This window comes from Hyperoodon ampullatus (genome assembly GCF_949752795.1).
Source record: "Hyperoodon ampullatus genome assembly, chromosome: 3".
Classification (NCBI taxonomy): Eukaryota; Metazoa; Chordata; class Mammalia; order Artiodactyla; family Ziphiidae; genus Hyperoodon; species Hyperoodon ampullatus.
This window is the reverse complement of record NC_136916.1, coordinates 87894363-87913879: the sequence shown is the minus strand read 5'-3', so window position 1 is coordinate 87913879 and position 19517 is coordinate 87894363. Positions and strand designations below refer to the sequence as shown.

Genomic DNA, 19517 nt, shown 5'->3' with positions numbered 1-19517 from the left:
ATCGGAAAAACATTTTTTGTACCAGTGCTACCCCTACTGAAAAATTAATTATGCTGCAAATCAACTTTTAAAAAAAGAAGTTTAAAAAATATCACTATACCTTAAATTTATGGAGAAACCACCACCAAAAAGAATCATGCAAAAGAGCAACAGAGGCTTCTGAGAGTAAATGAGTCTTCCAGATTTTAAAACTTTTTCTCTATGGAAAAAAGACACATGGAGATCAAATTAATAATATTATAAGACATGTTACTATAAATAGGCTTTATAAAGAGTGTGTATTTAATAGTTATAAACTACCACTGCTTCATAGAAATTTAATGTGAGCCATATATATTTTTTCTAATAGACATTTTAAAAAAGTAAAAGTAAAAGGTGAAATTTTAGTGACATTTTAACCAAATATATTTAAAATATATTTTAATACATAATTGTTATTAAATTATTAATGAAATATTTTACATTCTTTTGGGTACTGGGTCTTTGAAATATACTGTATATTTTATACTTATAGCACATCTCAATTTGAACATAAATTTTCATCATAAATACTACATCATAATTAGATTTTGTAAACTATATGGTTGTAATTTTGTTTCAACCATAATTGAAAGTTGTTCAATAACTGAATCAAGTATTAATTTTAAAATTTATATATAATTAAAATAAATAAAATTTAAAAAGTCAGCTGATCACAGACATAGAAAACAAACTTATGGTTACCAAAGGGGAAAGTAGGGGAGAGGGATAAATTATGAGTTTGGGATTAACAGATACACTCTACTATATATAGACTAGATAAACAAAAAGGTCCTATTGTATAGCATAGGGAACTATATTCAGTACCTTGTAATAACCTATAATGGAAAAGAACCTTAAAAAGAATATATATACATATATATGTATAACTGAATCACTTTGCTATACACCAGAAACTAACACAACACTGTAAAACAACCATACTTCAATAAAAAAAAAATTCAGCTGAGTCACACCAGGCATATTTCATATTCTCAATAATCACATTTGATTAGTAGTCACTGAAATGACAGTGTAGGCTAGATCAGGAATAGCAAAAATCCAAGACACATGTTAACAATTTCCCTTTTATGTTGAAGACAGGTATCAACAATCATGGGATTCTAACCCAATGGGCCCCATCATAAGTCTAGAACCTAAAGATAGTGTTCTCTCTAAGCAATTCATCAAAATTGGCACATAAAGTTAATTTACCATGACTACTAGAGACTATAAGTCTTGGTTTAAATAGGTACCTTCAATAGTCATTTTATTTTATTAACTAAAAGTTTGTAATGCCAGATTCGGTAGAGTTCAAGAATTCTTTTAATGAAATCCATAGGTATGAATTTCTGTTCCTCAAGTACAAGTCTACAAATAGAATACCGTGCAAACGTTTATACCAAGGAGATTATTTATCATGCATACTGTGGGAGCACTTCTCCTTCATAGGCCACTAAGTATAGTATATACATCGGTAACAGCTTCAACTTATTTAGCACTTCTTAATTACAAAAACATATGAGAAGTACATAAAGAAAAAAGTAGAAAATTAAAATACAGGAGAAAATCTGAATATTTTTTGTTGAAATTATTTGCAAATTTCAAGCAAACATGCTTTTTAGTGTAAACTAACTGCATGATTGCTTCTATTCTAAGCTTTGGTTATGTTTAGTATCACTAACTTTCTTTTTCAGGAAAATTCCAAATTCTTTAAAATATATCAGTATTTTGTCAAAACAACCAAAAACAGAAATCAGCCAAAAAAACCCAAACCTGACTTTAAAAGTTAAATGGTACTTTCCTCCATCACCCTCTACCCTTTTGTGATACTTTTTTGACTCAAATAAATGTAACATACCTTAAAGCCTATACATTATCTGACTCGGAACTTTTTCTCCTAATACAGATTCTAGGTTGGATAAAACTACTTCTAATGTTCTCTTGATTTCTGTTTGTGTATATCTGTATCTTTGTGGCTCAGCTTTCTCAAAATATAGGCCCCTTTTCACTCAATTCAATAAAATTTTTACTGAGCATCATCTGTAGCCAAGGGTCCGTTCTGGGTGGTAAAGGGGATAATTTATACTTTATCAAGAAACTTAATCTATGACTGTATGTTCAGGAATGTATTTGGATGGGGTTACATGAATCCAGTCAATTCCATGGATTCCCTCACTTTCAAGCATGTAACAGTAACCCTTTAACCTTCTTTTTCCAAGTTTCAGATGTTATAATAAGCATTTCTATGAAATAACCTTCCCTCTGATATTATTTTCCTACACTTATTTTCTCTTCACTTTAATGTCATCATCTATTGCAATGTCATTGCATTGTGCATGTTCTAGCAAGCCAATTTAAATTCTTTACTGAAATCAGGGAGGGGTATTAACAAATAAAACACTGGTTATCTATACCTAGATATACCACTGTTACACAAACTCAAAATATCCTACACCCAGCTGCTTGTCATATCTTGTGCACCCCTTCCCCCAAACCCATACCTACTTACACTCCTCACTTTCCTACTTCTTTCAATAATGCCAGCGTCCTCCAAGTTAACCATATGAAATGTTTATCATAGCTGTACTTCTATGCCTTGTTTATGTGACTGTGATGTACATGCATCCATAGTTAAAATATAGTCCCATTTTAGAAAACAGAATGTGAGAGTTAAAAAGATTATATTGTCTAGAACATTTATAAGATTATTTTAACAATAACTTGTATTTTCTTTTTACAATAAAACATTTTCCCTGAGGAAACTTTGGAAAATATAGTCAGAGAAAGTAACAAATAAGCTCATGATCCAGGCATAACAATTACCATCTATTGTTTTTCTCTAAAAAAATGGTATCAGGTGATCAAGACGGCAAACTAAGCCTTCCCTCTCACCCAAATCCCATAAAACATAAAAGAGAATTGAAAAGCATCTGTATTAGCATGGAAAATAAGAGAGAGTGTCATTACTGAATCATTTTAGGTGGAGTTTTCAACTGAGGTGCTCTGTGGTTCCCTAACTGAGGGGCAAGCAGGAGACCCAAGTCAGGTTAATCAGATTATTTCTTGGAATACTGTGTCTTGAAGATGGAACACTAAAGTGATACACTCTCTTTCATCTTGAAGAGAGGGAAAAATGGGCAGAAAATAATGGCTGGAGCTGATTCATCCAAATTTAATGGTTGATTATACTCCTTCTGAAGGACTATAGAGTACTATAGCAGGAGAGAAAACAGGGATTTTGTGTTGAGAAAGAAAGAGCCACAGGAAGGCTGGGGGTGAGGGATGGGAAGAGGGCCTACTAGGGGCCAAGTCCCTCTTAGAGAACTGTCTTGAGAGGAATCTGCCTGGAGGTACAAGGAGCACTGTTCAAGTCCCCAGGAAACAGAAACCTTTTTAGGTGACCGCTTAACATTTAAGTGGGTGGGAAATCACTACCAGTAACCACTCAGCCCTCATCCTATCCCTGGCAATCGGTGTCCAATGATCTAGTTACCTTCCTATGCCTGCAGTTTTTCATCAATTGGCTTCTCTGTAGGGATATTTCTTAAAAATGCCCCAGACACTTGGAGGTTCAAAAGGTAGGGTGTGGGGAAGGGCTCTCATAAATTATTTTGGGATCAAAATGAGCAGGCTAACATATCCTGAGCTACAGAGCAGGAAGAGGGGGAGTGAAACACCTGTTACAGTCACATGCCAAGCCAATGCACACTGGCAACCTCAGACTCCTGAGGCAGTAACACAGAATCTAATACACTCTCTTCTGGAGATTAGGGTGTTAAAAATGTCACTGGTTGGGGCTTCCCTGGTGGCGCAGTGGTTGAGAGTATGCCTGCTAATGCAGGGGACACGGGTTCGTGCCCCGGTCTGGGAGGATCCCACATGCTGCGTAGCGGCTGGGCCTGTGAGCCACGGCCGCTGAGCCTGTGCATCCGGAGCCCGTGCTCCACAACAGGAGAGGCCACAACAGTGAGAGGCCCGCACACCACAAAAAAAAAAAAAAAAAAAAAAAAAGTCACTGGTCTTTCCTGCCACACTTAATGCCCAAAAGAATTAAATCTTGCTTAACACCTGATCTGTCATAGCTTAAAATTAAGGTCTAATTCATTAAATGATATTCTCAAAATATATCACACAATAATAATAAAATAATGTTTACATACGTCAAAGTTATGGGATTTTAAAATAAAAAGATAAATTCGTTCAGCATTCAAATGTCTGGGTAGTTGAGTAAGCTCATTTGTTCTGAATCCTGGGAAGTTGCAACCCTAGAAAGAGGGAAATACCACAGAACAGGAATTACGTCATTCTTTTCAGTATAGTAGTCTCATATGTCTACAGAAGACAGATATTTAACTATCATTTATTAACATAATTATTTTACATATTTTTACTAAAAATAAGTAAAATATATTTATCCCACCTAAGAAAAATCTTCATATTATCTGTTTCTATGAAATTAAGAGCATTGACATATTCATATGCCAAATCTAAAAGTAAAAACAATTACTTCAGAACTAATTTTGACATAGCTCAAATTACCAAGAATTTTAGCTACACTACATACACATAAAGAAATGGACTAGGCAGAAAAAGAACACTTCTGTATTTGTTTCCAACTTTCTCTCCTGGGGCCCCTATCTAAATTTATAGCTATATCTATCTTATTGTAAACATTCTTTTAGATCCACATAATACTTTTGATATATAATCTCATAAAACAGAAATTGTAAATACCTCTATATCCTTCTTTGTCTCCATGTCATCTGAAAGCTGGAAAACATTTAAAATAAAATCTTTAAAATTCTAAATTTAAGAATTTTTATACTTTGTAACTTTGGTCAGTTAACGTGTGTGTGTGTGTGTGTGTGTGTGTGTGTGTGTGTGTATGCATCTCTTACTGAGGCCTAGAATGCTGTTGCTGTATTGGATGCTGGGAATGCAAAGATATTCCTTGCCCTCAAGTTAGTCAGAGGGCAAGAGAGGAATCAGATACGTATACAAAACACAAAGAGATAAAGGCTATGATAGAAATATAAACAAACTACTTATTGCAGTTTGGGTCCACTGGGAAACAGACTGTGAGGTAGAATTTAGTGTTCACAATGTTTATTGGGAGTGCCTTTGGGATCAATATCTATGGAAGGCAAGAGGAGAGGGAAGATTGAGAAGTCAGCTATGATGCAAGTCTAACAGCCCTGACCCTAGGCAGAGCTTGTGAACTGAAAGGACCCACAGTAGTTGTCCTGCACTGGGTTGAAACTGCCAGGCCTTTCTGTTTCCGACTTGATTAGTCATTGTATGTGAGTGGCTCCTGGATGGTCATTTACTTGGGAGAGGAAGTTCTCTCTGTGAGAGGCAATCCCTGAAGGGGCTGCAGCTGAAGGGTGTCCCCTAACAGCACTCTTAGCAGTTGGGGCAACGGGTCATTCCTGGAAGGGGAATCTGGGAGGCACATCTTTGTGTCCACCACACTACTTTACACAGAGAATAAGAAGCCTTCTGTATAAATTAGTTTTTGATCATCTAGACATGTTAATATATTGTTTATTATTTTCCATATACCCATTCCCTCCCCAAATACATAAGCTTACAGGCAAATTTTATACACATACACACATACATATATTATTTAAAAGAAGACATAGGAAACCAATTTGAAAGGATGATTACAGATTGCTAAATGAAAGAGGATCACATTTATTGGCATTTTAAAAAAATGTGCAAAGGGATAAAAAAGAGAAGGAAAGTGAGATCAATTATAAGAAAGAAGGCTATGTGCTTGACAGGTACAGATACAATTGGTCATTAAAGACGGCGTCAGATTTAGAAAGATGTAATGTTAATCTCAAAGTCCTGGCTTTATTCTGCAGGAAGCAAAGAAACACTTTTCAAGGAACAGAGTAATAGTAACACAGAACTAGTTCTTGGTCATACAACCTGGAAAAGATACCACAAAAATATAAATAATTCATGTTAAAATCCTGGATTTCCCTGGTGGCACAGTGGTTAAGAATCTGCCTGCCAGTGCAGGTGACACAGGTTCAAGCCGTGGTCCGGGAAGATTCCACATGCCACGGAGCAACTAGGCCCGTGCACCACAACTACTGAGCCTGCTCTCTAGAGCCTGCAAGCCACAACTACTGAAGCCCGCATGCCTAGAGCCCACATTCCACAACAAGAGAAGCCACCGCAATGAGAAGCCTGTGCACTGCAATGAAGAGTAGCCCCTGCTCGCCGCAACTAGAGAAAAGCCCACGTGCAGCAACGAAGACCCAATGCAGCCAAAAAACATATTTAATAAAAATTATTATTAAAACTTTTGTTAGTGTAATTCATCTAAAGGTCATTTCAATAGATCCTGGAAAGTCATCTGATAAAATTCATTAGAATTTTTGAAATTCTTTTGAAAATTAATACAGAAATCACAATGAATAATGTAACTACCAGTGTTCCCATGTTCCCACAACCTAGAATGGATTACTGTTATTTTAGTATTTGCTTAAGACTATTTAAGATAAAATATGAAGTTTACATATAATAAAATATAAAATTAGATCCCTTTTTACCACGATCTCTAGTTCAAACCGTGTGTTCCCTTTCCTTGAGATAGTCACTATCACTTGTTTGGTTTGTACCCCCTCAATTCCATTAAAATACTTTTACATATATGTGTATATATATATATAGAAAGAATATACAGACTTTTGGTATGTTTTTAAAATTTAAAGGAATGATATTAACTGTAGATATTACTTGGTAATTTGCTTTTTTTCACTGAATATCATGTTTTGACAATCTACACAAGTTGGTATTTATGGACCTGTTAACTTCCAGACAGCTTTTCTACCAACCTACCTATTCCCTCTGCAAAATATAAATAAAATCAATAAAAGTTCACAAGCAACTTTGCCAAACATCAAGAACAAATGATATCCCTATATTCAACAAACTATCTATAGACTAAAGAGATGAAGCTAAGTAACTAATTTTCTGAAGTATGTATAATTTTTATACCAAAACCAAAAAAGATAATCATAACTTATCAAACATAGATATAAAATCCAAAAAGCAAACCAAATCCAGTAATGCATTAAAAATATATCCTAATATAAGAATGGTTCAACTTCTGAAAAGCTGTTAATGTAATCTGTCACATTCACACATGAAAGGCTTAAAATAGCTTTTGCTATCATCATAGTGGATTATTTTCCTCTCCATTTCAAACCATGAAGATGTTTTTAGTTTTTGTGCACAACAATATCTATATTCAAATCTAATATTTAATCTACATCTATACCCACATCCATATATCTTTAATAAACTTGGAGTAAATTTCTTCAATCTGAAAAAAGTTATCTAAACATTTAAAGTTGTACCTAATAGCAAAGTACTAGCATTCTTTCTGAGTCAGTCAGACAAGATGAGAAACTGGTAACATTGTTGAGTAATATACCTATACCAATAATAATTTTCTATATACCAACAATAACCCATTTAATTACATAATGGAAAACTAATCTCATGGACATTAGTAATAAAAATTTAAGATACCTAGGAATACATTTAACAGGGAATGTGTAGAACTTATATGAAGAAAATCATACGTTTTTACGTGACTATATGTGGAATATAAAAACAAAAGCAAAAACAAACCAAATAAATGAACAAACCAAACCAAATGAAAAACTAACACACATAAAGAGAATAGAGTAGTGGTTACCAGAGGGGAAAGGGTAGTGGGGAGGGCTAAATGAGTAAAGGAGATCAAATATGTGGTGACACACAGAATCTGTATTTTGGTGGTGAGCATGCTGTAGGGTATACAGAAGTAGAAATATAATGTTGTACACATGAAACTTATGTAATGGTATAAACCAATGTTACCTCAATAAAAAAATAAATTTTAAAAAAAGCACACAAATCTACTGATAGACCTAAAATAACATCCTTATGCTTTACTCCCTTACACAAAGATAAACACTGGAGTTAAACACAAAATAATTAATCTGTAAGAACAATATAAGAGAACACAAGTGAATATATGTATGATCTTGTAATGAAGAAAGCTTTCTTAATATTATGGCACTAAAGGCAGAAGATTTCAATAAAAAATTACAGATTCATGAAAATATAAAATTCTATACAGTGAAAAAATACTTTTGGGTTAAAAGGCAACCAAGAAAGTAATATAAGTATGTATAACATATATTACTGAGAAGGGTTAATAGTTTTAAAGCATAAACAGCTCTTAGAAATAGAAGAACAGCTAAAAAATGCCCAAAGTTCATAAATAGGCAATTCATAATAATAGAAACACAAAAGCTAATAAAAACCTAAAAAATCAACTTCATTAGTGAAATGTATGCAACTGATAATATTTATGCCTATCAATTTGCAAACATTAAAAAATATAATGTTAAATATTGACAAGGGGATGGGTAAGGGATCAATCACAAACTCTATTGTTACGAATACAAATTGGTGCCACCTTTCTAGAAAACATTTTGGCAGTATGTATCAAAACACTTAGCTTTTCACATTTTTCCCATATGGTTCCACTTCTGAAATTTATATTAAGAAAATAATCATGATAAGCACAATTTTTAGCTCCAAATATGTTCACAGAACTTTTGTAAATAATAATGAATAATGAAAACTAACCTAAACGTCCAACAAAAGGGCTATTACATTAGTTTATTTTTGAAATGATGTAGAATGATATTTAATGATGAAAATTCCATAAAACATTTAATGAATTAGAAATACAGTTTAATTTGAATTTTCTAAAAAATTTTTAAAGAACAATGAAAATGACAATAGTGAGATATATGTAATTTATTTATAAATGATAAAATTAAGATGCTTGCCTTTTTAGTGCTTATCTGTTTTAATTTTCTAAAATGACTACCTTAGTCATAATCAGGAAGAAAACATAAAAAGTAATTTTGAAATTTAAAGAACATTTAAGGAGGTGGATGGACAAGTGGTAGCACTGAAAGTCTTTATAGCTTTAATTTCAGAATGTATTTTTGAAAAGGACTAAGTTTCTCAAAGTAATTCCAAATATAATTCTAATCAAACTCTCAAAGAGATTTAAAAAAAATTAACAAAGTAATTCTACAGGCAGTAAAAATAACTGTTATTTTTTTCCTAAAGGAAAATGACTGATATAGGACCTGTATCCCTAAGATGTTATAAAATTTTAAATAACCAGAGGATGAAATATAAGTCTTCAAATAACTTGTAGTGGTGTGAAAATGCCAACACTCATATTGAGTGTGTAAAGAAAAATATGAGTCCAAATATTTTAAAAACACAGGGATAGATGATAAAAGACTAAAAGGAAATTTTTTAATGTTATTAGTACTTATCTATGAAATTATAGTGATTATATTTTCTGTGAAAATATAATTTTTTAAGGAAGATGAAAACAAATACAATACCATTATCTTCTTTTCCTTACAGTAATTCCTTAGAAATGCCTTATATTGTTCCAATTTTCCATGAGAACCTTTAAAAAAATGAGAATTCACAACATATAAATATATAAATAGCCTTTAAAATTGAAAAAATTTAAATACTTTAAGTAGATTATATATAAAACCATTCAATGAGATCAACTAGCTATTTTGACAAGCATAATGCTAGACACACACAGTCTTAGTTGAATAATTATATCTCCTGTTTCCTTTTGCTATTTAGAAATGTCATGCTCCAACTAATATATCTTTAGTAGTTATTCCTATATCCAAAGTTTTACCTTAATCCCTTACTACTGAACAAGCCCATGTTTTTCAAACAGCTCAGCCACTTACATTTGGTTGTTTCACTGTCACCTTATATTCAATACAGTACAGTACTTTGGAGCATGATGGCCCAGTGAAAGACTATGGGGGGCTTTGAAGTCAGATAACCTAGACTTGAGTCCAAGCTCTGATATTTACACACTGAGGACAATGAATATACAGAAAATTATTTTTTAAAAGCATACACATGTGCACTCCCTCTCCCTATATGTTTATATAGCCACACACGACTATATATATGTAGCTTGTATAATTTCAAAAATATTTTTTAAGATTAAAATAATTTAAAATTCAATAAGGGACTTCCCTAGTGGCACAGTGCTTGAGAATCTGCCTGCTAATGCAGGGGACACAGTTTGGAGCCCTGGTGCAGGAGGATCCCACATGCCACAGAGCAGCTAAGCCCATGTGGCACAACTACTAAGCTTGTGCTCTGGAGCCTGCAAGCCACAACTACTGAGCCTGCATGCCACAACTACTGAAGCCTGCACAACTAGAGCCCATGTTCCACAGCAAGAGAAGCCACTGCGATGCAACAAATAGTAGCCCCTGCTCGCTGCAACTAGAGAAAGCTCACACACAGCAATGAAGACCCAACGCAGTCAAAAAAAATTAAAATTCAATAAGAAAATTGTAACAGTAGTGAATTTAATAGTATTGTATTTAAACACATTCTCAGATTTTGAAAACTCAAGGTCCAAAAAAGGATATTAAATAGCTAAATAATACAATTATTATATTTATTTAATACGCGGAAAATACTTTATAAGAAAAACCAATATCATTCTTAAGACATATATGAGGAGCAAAGCTTCTTCATCTAGGCAGCAGGAGTGCTTCCTGCAGTGGCCAGTTTAATCCAGTTTTCAGTCTTTCCAACTCAAAGAACCAACCCCACTGTGCACCTAAGAGATGCCACAGGAGCAAAGAGCACCCTTTCATCACAGATGATTCTCATTGTGACAAAGCTCTATGACTATAACCTCGGGAGCATCACAGAGAGGTCACTTTGGAGCCGTGTGGATGACAAGGTCTTGGTGCTGTGGCCTGATGGAAGGCCTGAGCCTCTGAGATGGGAGAGCCGAGTTCAGGACATTGAGCCAAAAGAGACCTCTGGGCCCCATGTAATATAAATTGGTGAGGACTCTCCCAGAGATATCTCCAGCTCAACACTAAGACCCAGCTCCACACAATGGCCAGCAACCTCCAGTGCTGGATGCCCCATGCCAAACAACTAGCAAGACAGGAATACAACCCCACCAATTAGCAGAGAGGCTGCCTAAAATCATAATAAGGTCACAGACATGCCAAAACACACCACCAGACATGGTCTTGCCCACCAGAAAGACAAGATCCAGCCCCACCCGCCAGAACACAGGCACCAGTCCCCTCCACCAGGAAGCCTACACAAGCCACTGAACCAACCTCACCCACTGACAGCAGACACCAAAAACAACAGTAACAACGAAACTGCAGCTTGTGAAGAGGAGACCCCAAACACAGTAAGTTAAACAAAATGAGAAGACAGAGAAACACAGCAGTTGAAGGAGCAAGGTAAAAACCCACCAGACCAAACAAATGATGAGAAAATAGGCAGTCTACCTGAAGGAATTCAGAGTAACGATAGTAAAGATGTTCCAAACTCTTCAAAATAAAATGGAGAAAATACAAGAAACGATTAACAAGGACCTAGAAGAACTAAAGAGCAAATAAACAAGGATGAACAACACAATAAATGAACTTAAAAATCCTCTAGAAGGAATCAATAGCAGAATAACTGAGGTAGAAGAACAAATAAGTGACCTGAAATACAAAATAGTGAAAATAACTACCACAGAGCAGAATAAAGAAAAAAGAATGAAAAGAAATGGGGACACTCTCAGAGACGTCTAGGACAACATTAAATGCACCAACATTCGAATTATAGGGGTCCCAGAAGAAGAAGAGAAAAAGAAAGGGACTGAGAAAATATTTGAAGAGATTATAGTTGAAAACTTACCTAACATGCGAAAGGAAATAGTCAATCAAGTCCAGGAGCACAGAGAGCCCCATACAGGAAACACAGAGAGTCCCATACAGGATAAATCCAAGGAGAAACACACCAAGACACATGTTAATCAAACTATCAAAAATTAAATACAAAGAAAAAATATTAAAAGCAGCAAGAGAAAAACAACTAATAATATACAAGGGAATCCCCATGAGGTTAACAGCTGATTTTTTTCAGCAGAAACTCTTCAAGCCAGAGGAGAGTGGCAGGATATATTTAAAGCGATGAAAGGGAAAAACCTACAACCAAGATTACTCTACCGAGCAAGGAGCTCATTCAGATTTGACGGAGAAATTAAAACATTTACAGACAAGCAAAGGTAAGAGAATTCAGCACCACCAAACCAGCTTTACAACAAATGCTAATAGAACTTCTCTAGGCAGGAAACACAAAGAAGGAAAAGACCTACAATAACAAACCCAAAACAATTAAGAAGATGGTATTAGGAACATACATATTGATAACTACCTGAAATGTAAATGGTTTAATGCTCCAACCAAAAGACATAGACTGGCTGAATGGATACAAAAACAAGACCTGTATAAATGCTGTGTACAAGAGACCCATTTCAGATGTAGGGACACATACAGACTGAAAGTGAGGGGACGGAAAAAGATATTCCTTGAAAATGGAAACCAAAAGAAAGCTGGAGTAGAAATTCTCATATCAGACAAAATAGACTTTAAAACAAAGACTATTACAAGAGACAAAGAAGGACACTACATAATGATCAAGGGATCAATCCAAGAAGAAGACATAACAATTGTAAACATTTATGCACCCAACATAGGAGCACCTCAATACATAAGGCAAATGCTAACAGCCATAAAAGGGGATATCTACAGTAACACAGTCAGAGTAGGGGACTTTAACAGGCCACTTTCACCAATGGACAGATCATCCAAAATGAAAATAAATAAGGAAATAGAAGCTTTAAATGACACACTGAACAAGCCAAACTTAACTGACATTTATAGGACATTCCCTCCAAAAACAACAGAATACACTTCCTTCTCAAGTGCTCATGGAACATTCTCCAGGATAGATCATATCTTGGGTCACAAATCAAATCTGGCTAAATTCAAGAAAACTGAAATCCTATCAAACACCTTTTCCAACCACAATGCTATGAAGCTAGATATCAATTACAGGAAAAAACTGTAAAAAATACAAACCCATGGAGGCTTAACAATACACTACTAAATAACCAAGAGATCACTGAAGAAATCAAAGAAGAAATTTAAAAATACCTAGAAACAAATGACAATGAAAATATGATGACCCCAAACCTACGGAATGCAGCAAAAGCAGTTCTAAGAGGGAAGTTTATAGCAATACAATCCTACCTCCAGAAACAAGGAAAATCTCAAATAAACAACCTAACCTTACACCTAAAGCAATAGAGAAAGAACAAAAAACCCCACAAAGTTAGCAGAAGGAAAGAAATCATAAAGATCAGATCAGAAATAAATGAAAAAGAAATGAAGGAAACAACAGCAAAGATCAATAAAACCAAAAGCTGGTTCTTTGAGAAGATAAACAAAATTGATAAACCATTAGCCAGACTCATGAAGAAAAAAGGCAGAAGACTCAAATCAACAGAATTAGAAACAAAAAAGGAGAAGTAACAACTGACACTGCAGAAATACAAAGGATCATGAGAGATTACTACAAACAAATATATGCCAATAAAATGGACAACCTGTAAGAAATGGACAAATTTTTAGAAAAGCACAACCTTCCGAGACTGAACCAGGAGGAAATAGAAAATATAAAGAGACCAATCACAAGTACTGAAATTGAGACTGTGATCAAAAATCTTCCAACAAACAAAAGCCCAGGACCATATGGCTTCACAGGTGAACTCTATCACACATTTAGAGAAGAGCTAACACCTATCCTTCTCAAACTCTTCCAAAATATAGCAGAGGGAGGAACATTCCCAAACTCATTCTACGAGGCGACCATCACCACGAATCCAAAACCAGAAAAAGATATCACAAAAAAAGAAAACTACAGGCTGATATCACTGATGAATATAGATGCAAAAATCATTAACAAAATACTAGCAAACAGAATCCAACAGCACATTAAAAGGATCATACACCACGATCAACTGGGCTTTATCCCAGGAATGCAAGGATTCTTCAATATACTCAAATCAATCAATGTGATACACCAGATTAACAAATTGAAGGATAAAAACCATATGATCATCTGAATAGATGCAGAAAATGCTTTTGAAAAAATTCAGCACCCATTTATGATTAAAAAAAAAAACAACTCTGAACAAAGTAGTCATAGAGGGAAACTACCTCAATATAATAAAGGCCATATATGACAAACCCACAGCCAACATCATTCTCAATGGTGAAAAACTGAAACTATTTCCATTAAGATCAGGAACAAGACAAGGTTGGCCACTCCCACTGCTATTATTCAACATAGTTTTGGAAGTTTTAGCCAATCAGAGAAGAAAAAGAAATAAAAGGAATCCAAATCATAAAAGAAGAAATAAAACTGTCACTGTTCGTAGATGACATGATACTATACATAGAGAATCCTAAAGATGCTACCAGAAAACTACTAGAGCTAATCAATGAATTTGGTATAGTAGCAGGATACAGAATTTATGCACAGAAATCTCTTGCATTCCTATACACTAATGACGAAAAATCTGAAAGAGAAATTAAGGAAACACTTCCATTTACCATTGCAACAAAAATAATAAAATACCTAGGAATAAACCTACCCACGGAGACAAAAGACCTGTATGCAGAAAACTATAAGACACTGATGAGAGAAATTAAAGATGATACAAACAGAGGGAGAGATATACCATGTTCTTGGATTGGAAGAATCAACATTGTAAAAATGACTACACTACCCAAAGCAATCTACAGATTCAATGTAATCCCTATCAAACTACCACTGGCATTTTTCACAGAAATAGAACCAAAAATTTCACAATTTGTATGGAAACACAAAAGACCCCAAATAACCAAAGCAATGTTGAGAATGAAAAACGGAGCTGGAGGAATCAGGCTCCCTGACTTCAGACTATACTACAAAGCTACAGTAATCAAGACAGTATGGTAGTGGCACAAAAGCAGAAATATAGATCAATGGAACAGGATAGAAAGCCTAGAGATAAGGTGACCATATGTACGTGGGTTTATCTTTGATAAAGGAGGCAAGAATATACAATGGGCAAAAGACAGCCTCTTCAGTAAGTGGTGCTGGGAAAACGGGACAGCTACATGTGAAAGAATGAAATTAGAACACTTCCTAACACCACATACGAAAATAAACTCAAAATGGATTAAAGACCTAAATGTAAAGCCAGACACTACAAAACTCTTAGAGGAAAACATAGGCAGAACACTCTATGACATATATCACAGCAAGATCCTTTTTGACCCACCTCCTAGAGAAATGGAAATAAAAACAAAAATAAACAAATGGGACCTAATGAAACTTAAAAGATTTTGCACAGCAAAGGAAACCATAAACAAGACCAAAAGACAACCCTCAGAATGGGAGAAAATATTTACAAACGAAGCAACTGACAAAGGATTAATCTCCAAAATATACAAACAGCTCATGCAGCTCAATATTAAAAAAACAAGCAACCCAATCCAAAAATGGGCAGAAGACCTAAATAGACATTTCTCCAGAGAAGATATACACATTGCCAACAAACACATGAAAGAATGCTCAACATCATTAATCATTACAGAAATGATTACCTCACACTGGTCAGAATGGCCATTACCAAAAAATCTAGAAACAATAAATGCTGGAGAGGGTGTGGAGAAATGGGAACCCTCTTGCACTGTTGGTGGGAATGTAAATTGATACAGCCACTATGGAGAACAGTATGGAGGTTCCTTAAAAAACTAAAAACAGAACTACCATATGACCCAGCAATCTCACTACTGGGCATATACCCTGAGAAAACCATAATTCGAAAAGAGACATGTACTGCAATGTTCACTGCAGCTCTATTTACAATATCCAGGACATGGAAGCAACCTAAGTGTCCACTGACAGATGAATGGATAAAGAAGATGTGGCACATATATACAATGGAATATTACTCAGCCATAAAAAGAAACAAAACTTGAGTTATTTGTAGTGAGGTGGATGGACCTGGAGTCTGTCATACAGAGTGAAGTAAGTCAGAAAGGGAAAAGCAAATACGGTATGCTAACACATATATATGGACTCTAAAAAAAAAAGAAAAAAAATGGTTCTGATGAACGTAGGGGCAGGACAGGAATAAAGAAGCAGATGTAGAGGATGGAGTTGAGGATACAGGGAGGGGGAAGGGTAAGCTGGGACGAGGTGAGAGCGTGGCATGGACTTATATACACTACCAAATGTAAAACAGATAGCTAGTGGGAAGCAGCTGCATGGTACAGGGAGATCAGCTCGGTGCTTTGCGACCACCTAGAGGGGTGGGAGGGAGATGCAAGAGGGAGGGTATATGAGGATATACATATGCACATAGCTGATTCACTTTGTTTTACAGCAGAAACCAGCACAACATTGTAAAGCAATAATACCCCAATAAAGATGTTTTTAAAAAAAAGACATATATTACAAGTTTGCCCGTTAAATAAAGAGAAAGATAAGAATCACCATTATTATCTAAAACTACTGTGAAAGTGTTAATAAACACAACTAGGTAAAGGTTATATAAATACTGAAAAGTAGTAAAAATTATCATTACTTACAGATACGCTTTTCACTCAGTCTGCAGTTATCCAATAGTGAATGCTAGGTACTTCTCACAGATTAACTTAGCTCATATTGTTCAAGTCTCACTCCTTTTACTTTGGGTTGTAGGTCTAACTGTTTTTATCTCCTGACTCTTGCTAACTTGCTTGTCTCTGGTAACAATATTAGTTGATGCAACCCTGTTTTCCTGATATTTGGTTACCTCTGCTCCAGCTCAAAGGTCAGAACTGTTTTAGGCTTTATCCTAGCAACACTTTCTTTGAATCCCAATGTTCATTTTCAACTAAAAATCCAAATTGGACCATTTTGAAATGAAGAGGTTTTAAAATAGAATAAATTTATGTTTATGTTTTGATATTTTAAATCTTAGGATTTCATTCTTTATGAGAATACACACACACAGTGATAGACACACACACAAGTGACAATTACTTTATGCATATAAAAAATAAGGTTTACTTGTCCTGGAAGTTATTCTGTTCCACTCAAATATTTCAGAGACATGGTTTTTCAGAAGAATTGAACACTCTGCTAATCTTGACTCCATGGCCATGGCCGCATCATATACTCGCGGGACATTTCCCCATAGATGTGTATAAATTGAAGTAAATGAACTATCTTCTTTTATTTTCTTCAGAGTACATAACAATTTATCATTATCCCCAAAATGGATTTCCTTTGGCCAGTGATCCTGCAAAAAATGTGAGACAATACAACTTAAATCATTTTTTTAAATGAATTTAAATAGAAGAGTTCAAAAATCAATGAGCTGAAATTGAGGCTTTATTCTATAGCATCATTTTTTATTAAATGCATTTTTTTAATTTGTGAAAAAAAACATGAAGTTTCAGATGCTTTACAAAACCTTTTTATCATTTGAAAATAAGTTGCTTACTTGACTGATGACCCCATCATCCTTGAATACTTTAGCATCTATTTTCTAAAAACAAACCAGCAGAATAAGGAAATTGGCATTGTTACATTGTTCCTATCTAATTCTCTGAGTTTACTCAAGTTTCATCAGCTAAATCAATAATGTTCTTTATAGCAAAGGGCTCTAGTTCAGTATCACACATTGTGTTTAAGCATCATGTTTTAAGTCCCCTTCAGTCTACAACAGTTCCTCAGTCTATGTAATTAAAACCACAAGTTCATACTGATAACTCTAATTCCAGTTCCAAACATTCTAGTTTTCTCTTTCCATATTATGATTACCATCTCCAACAGTGAAAAACCTAGCAGCCATTATCTTAAATATATGTACTTATTTGATCCATCTTTTCAGGTAGCCAATCTCTCCTATCCATTGCCAGACTCTTCACTATGTGGATGCCCCTCTCATCCTGCTTAGGCTCTGATTTCTCATACCAGGTCATAGCCTACCTCTACATTTCCTGAACTACCTCCCCACCCGAGGCCACATGTGAATACCATCCTCACCCCCTTGGACCTCGACACCTGTGGTATCACATGGATACCTTCCCCCATGGTGGCTGAGTTCAGAAAGGCTTCTCTGGGTGACCAAAGAACATTCCCCTCCCCCTGCCAATGTGGATGCTGCCTTGTTTTGGCCGCCAAATGGCCTTAGAACTACATTGTTCAGGAAGGGAAGGAGAACAAGGAAAGGGAAGAAAAGAAAGGGAAATGAAGGGAAGGAAAGGGGAATCACAACATTCATATTTGCAAATCTAAGTTTATCTCTTAATAAAAGTGTTTAATACCAAAACAAAGAAATACAGATGACACAATTAAAGGTTTGTGAATAAGAAAATGCTTTCTGGAATAGTAGGAACTTTCACAGGATGAAACTCTTTAAGAGGAATTTGGGTAAGATATTCTAAGAATTTAGCTTAAATGGGAATAAATCTGAAGTCTGCAGATCAGAAATTTTAAACCTGCATTGGTCTATTCTACTACCATTTTTCTTCCTTTAAAAGCTTCCTAAACCCACTGTATTCTCTAATGATAACAGGTACCTGAATAATACCCAGCTTTTAATGCTGGAGAAGTTTCCCAGCAGGATCTAGGTGCCCCTGCCATTTTGGAAAAAGAGAATATTACTTAGATACATAAGTGCCCTCTCCCAAATTCTATAAACATACATCTTAAACAAAACACATAACCACCTGGGGAAGTTTTCCAGCATTAAAATCTGGATGTGTCAAAAATACAAAGATCTCAGAAAAATAAGATATGATCACAAGATATACTCCCTGGAGACAAACATTGTCAAATTAGAATGACAGCCAGATTTGAAAACATAGTCCTTACGTTATGGGTCCTCACTTGCTATCGTTATGGACATTGGGAAAGTGGGGAGAGGCTAAAATGGAAATGAATTTGGGAAAAGTGGGGAGAGGCTAAAATGGAAATGAATTTGAACAGATTTTACAATATGCACAAAGGTTTATGAAAAGGTAGCCTTTATGCCAGACTTGAGATATCACAATTCTTGTCCAAGACACTGAATTACAGTATGAGGTGAATAAAGTATCTTGAAATTCTACCAGCCTGATTAGATAATGATTTCCCTACTTTAAAAAGTGAGATATATGTGATTAATCTATAAATGATAAAATTGGGATGCTTATCCTTTTCAGTGCTCATCTCTTTCTTTTACTTTTCTAAAATGACTATCATAGTCATAATCAGAAAAAAAACATATTGGTAATTTTGAAACGTAAAAAAATTACATCTAAGGAGGTAGATAGATCAGAGTGGCACATAAAGTCTTTATAGCTTTAACATTATATAATTTTAGAATGTATTTTTTAAAGCACTGTTTCTAAAAGTAATTTCAAAAGCCTACTGTAATTCTAATCAAACTCTCAACAATTTCTTTTTAAATTGACAAAGTAATTCTATAAGCAATCAAAAAGAATTGTTATTTTTTCCTA

The 19517-nt window shown here is 34.8% G+C and overlaps 1 protein-coding gene across 1 annotated transcript in view; it reads right to left on the bottom strand.

Annotated features, from left to right (window-relative positions):
• FAM227B (family with sequence similarity 227 member B) overlaps nucleotides 1-19517 on the bottom strand; it is a gene marked incomplete at both ends in the record, with an annotated part of 224181 nt that overhangs the window by 202600 nt on the left and 2064 nt on the right. Inside the window, 5 exons of the mRNA XM_079701116.1 lie at nucleotides 101-199; nucleotides 4182-4286; nucleotides 4756-4791; nucleotides 9465-9532; nucleotides 17080-17311. Coding sequence (XP_079557242.1) covers nucleotides 101-199; nucleotides 4182-4286; nucleotides 4756-4791; nucleotides 9465-9532; nucleotides 17080-17311 — 540 coding nt within the window. The remainder of the gene's footprint in view (nucleotides 1-100; nucleotides 200-4181; nucleotides 4287-4755; nucleotides 4792-9464; nucleotides 9533-17079; nucleotides 17312-19517) is intronic.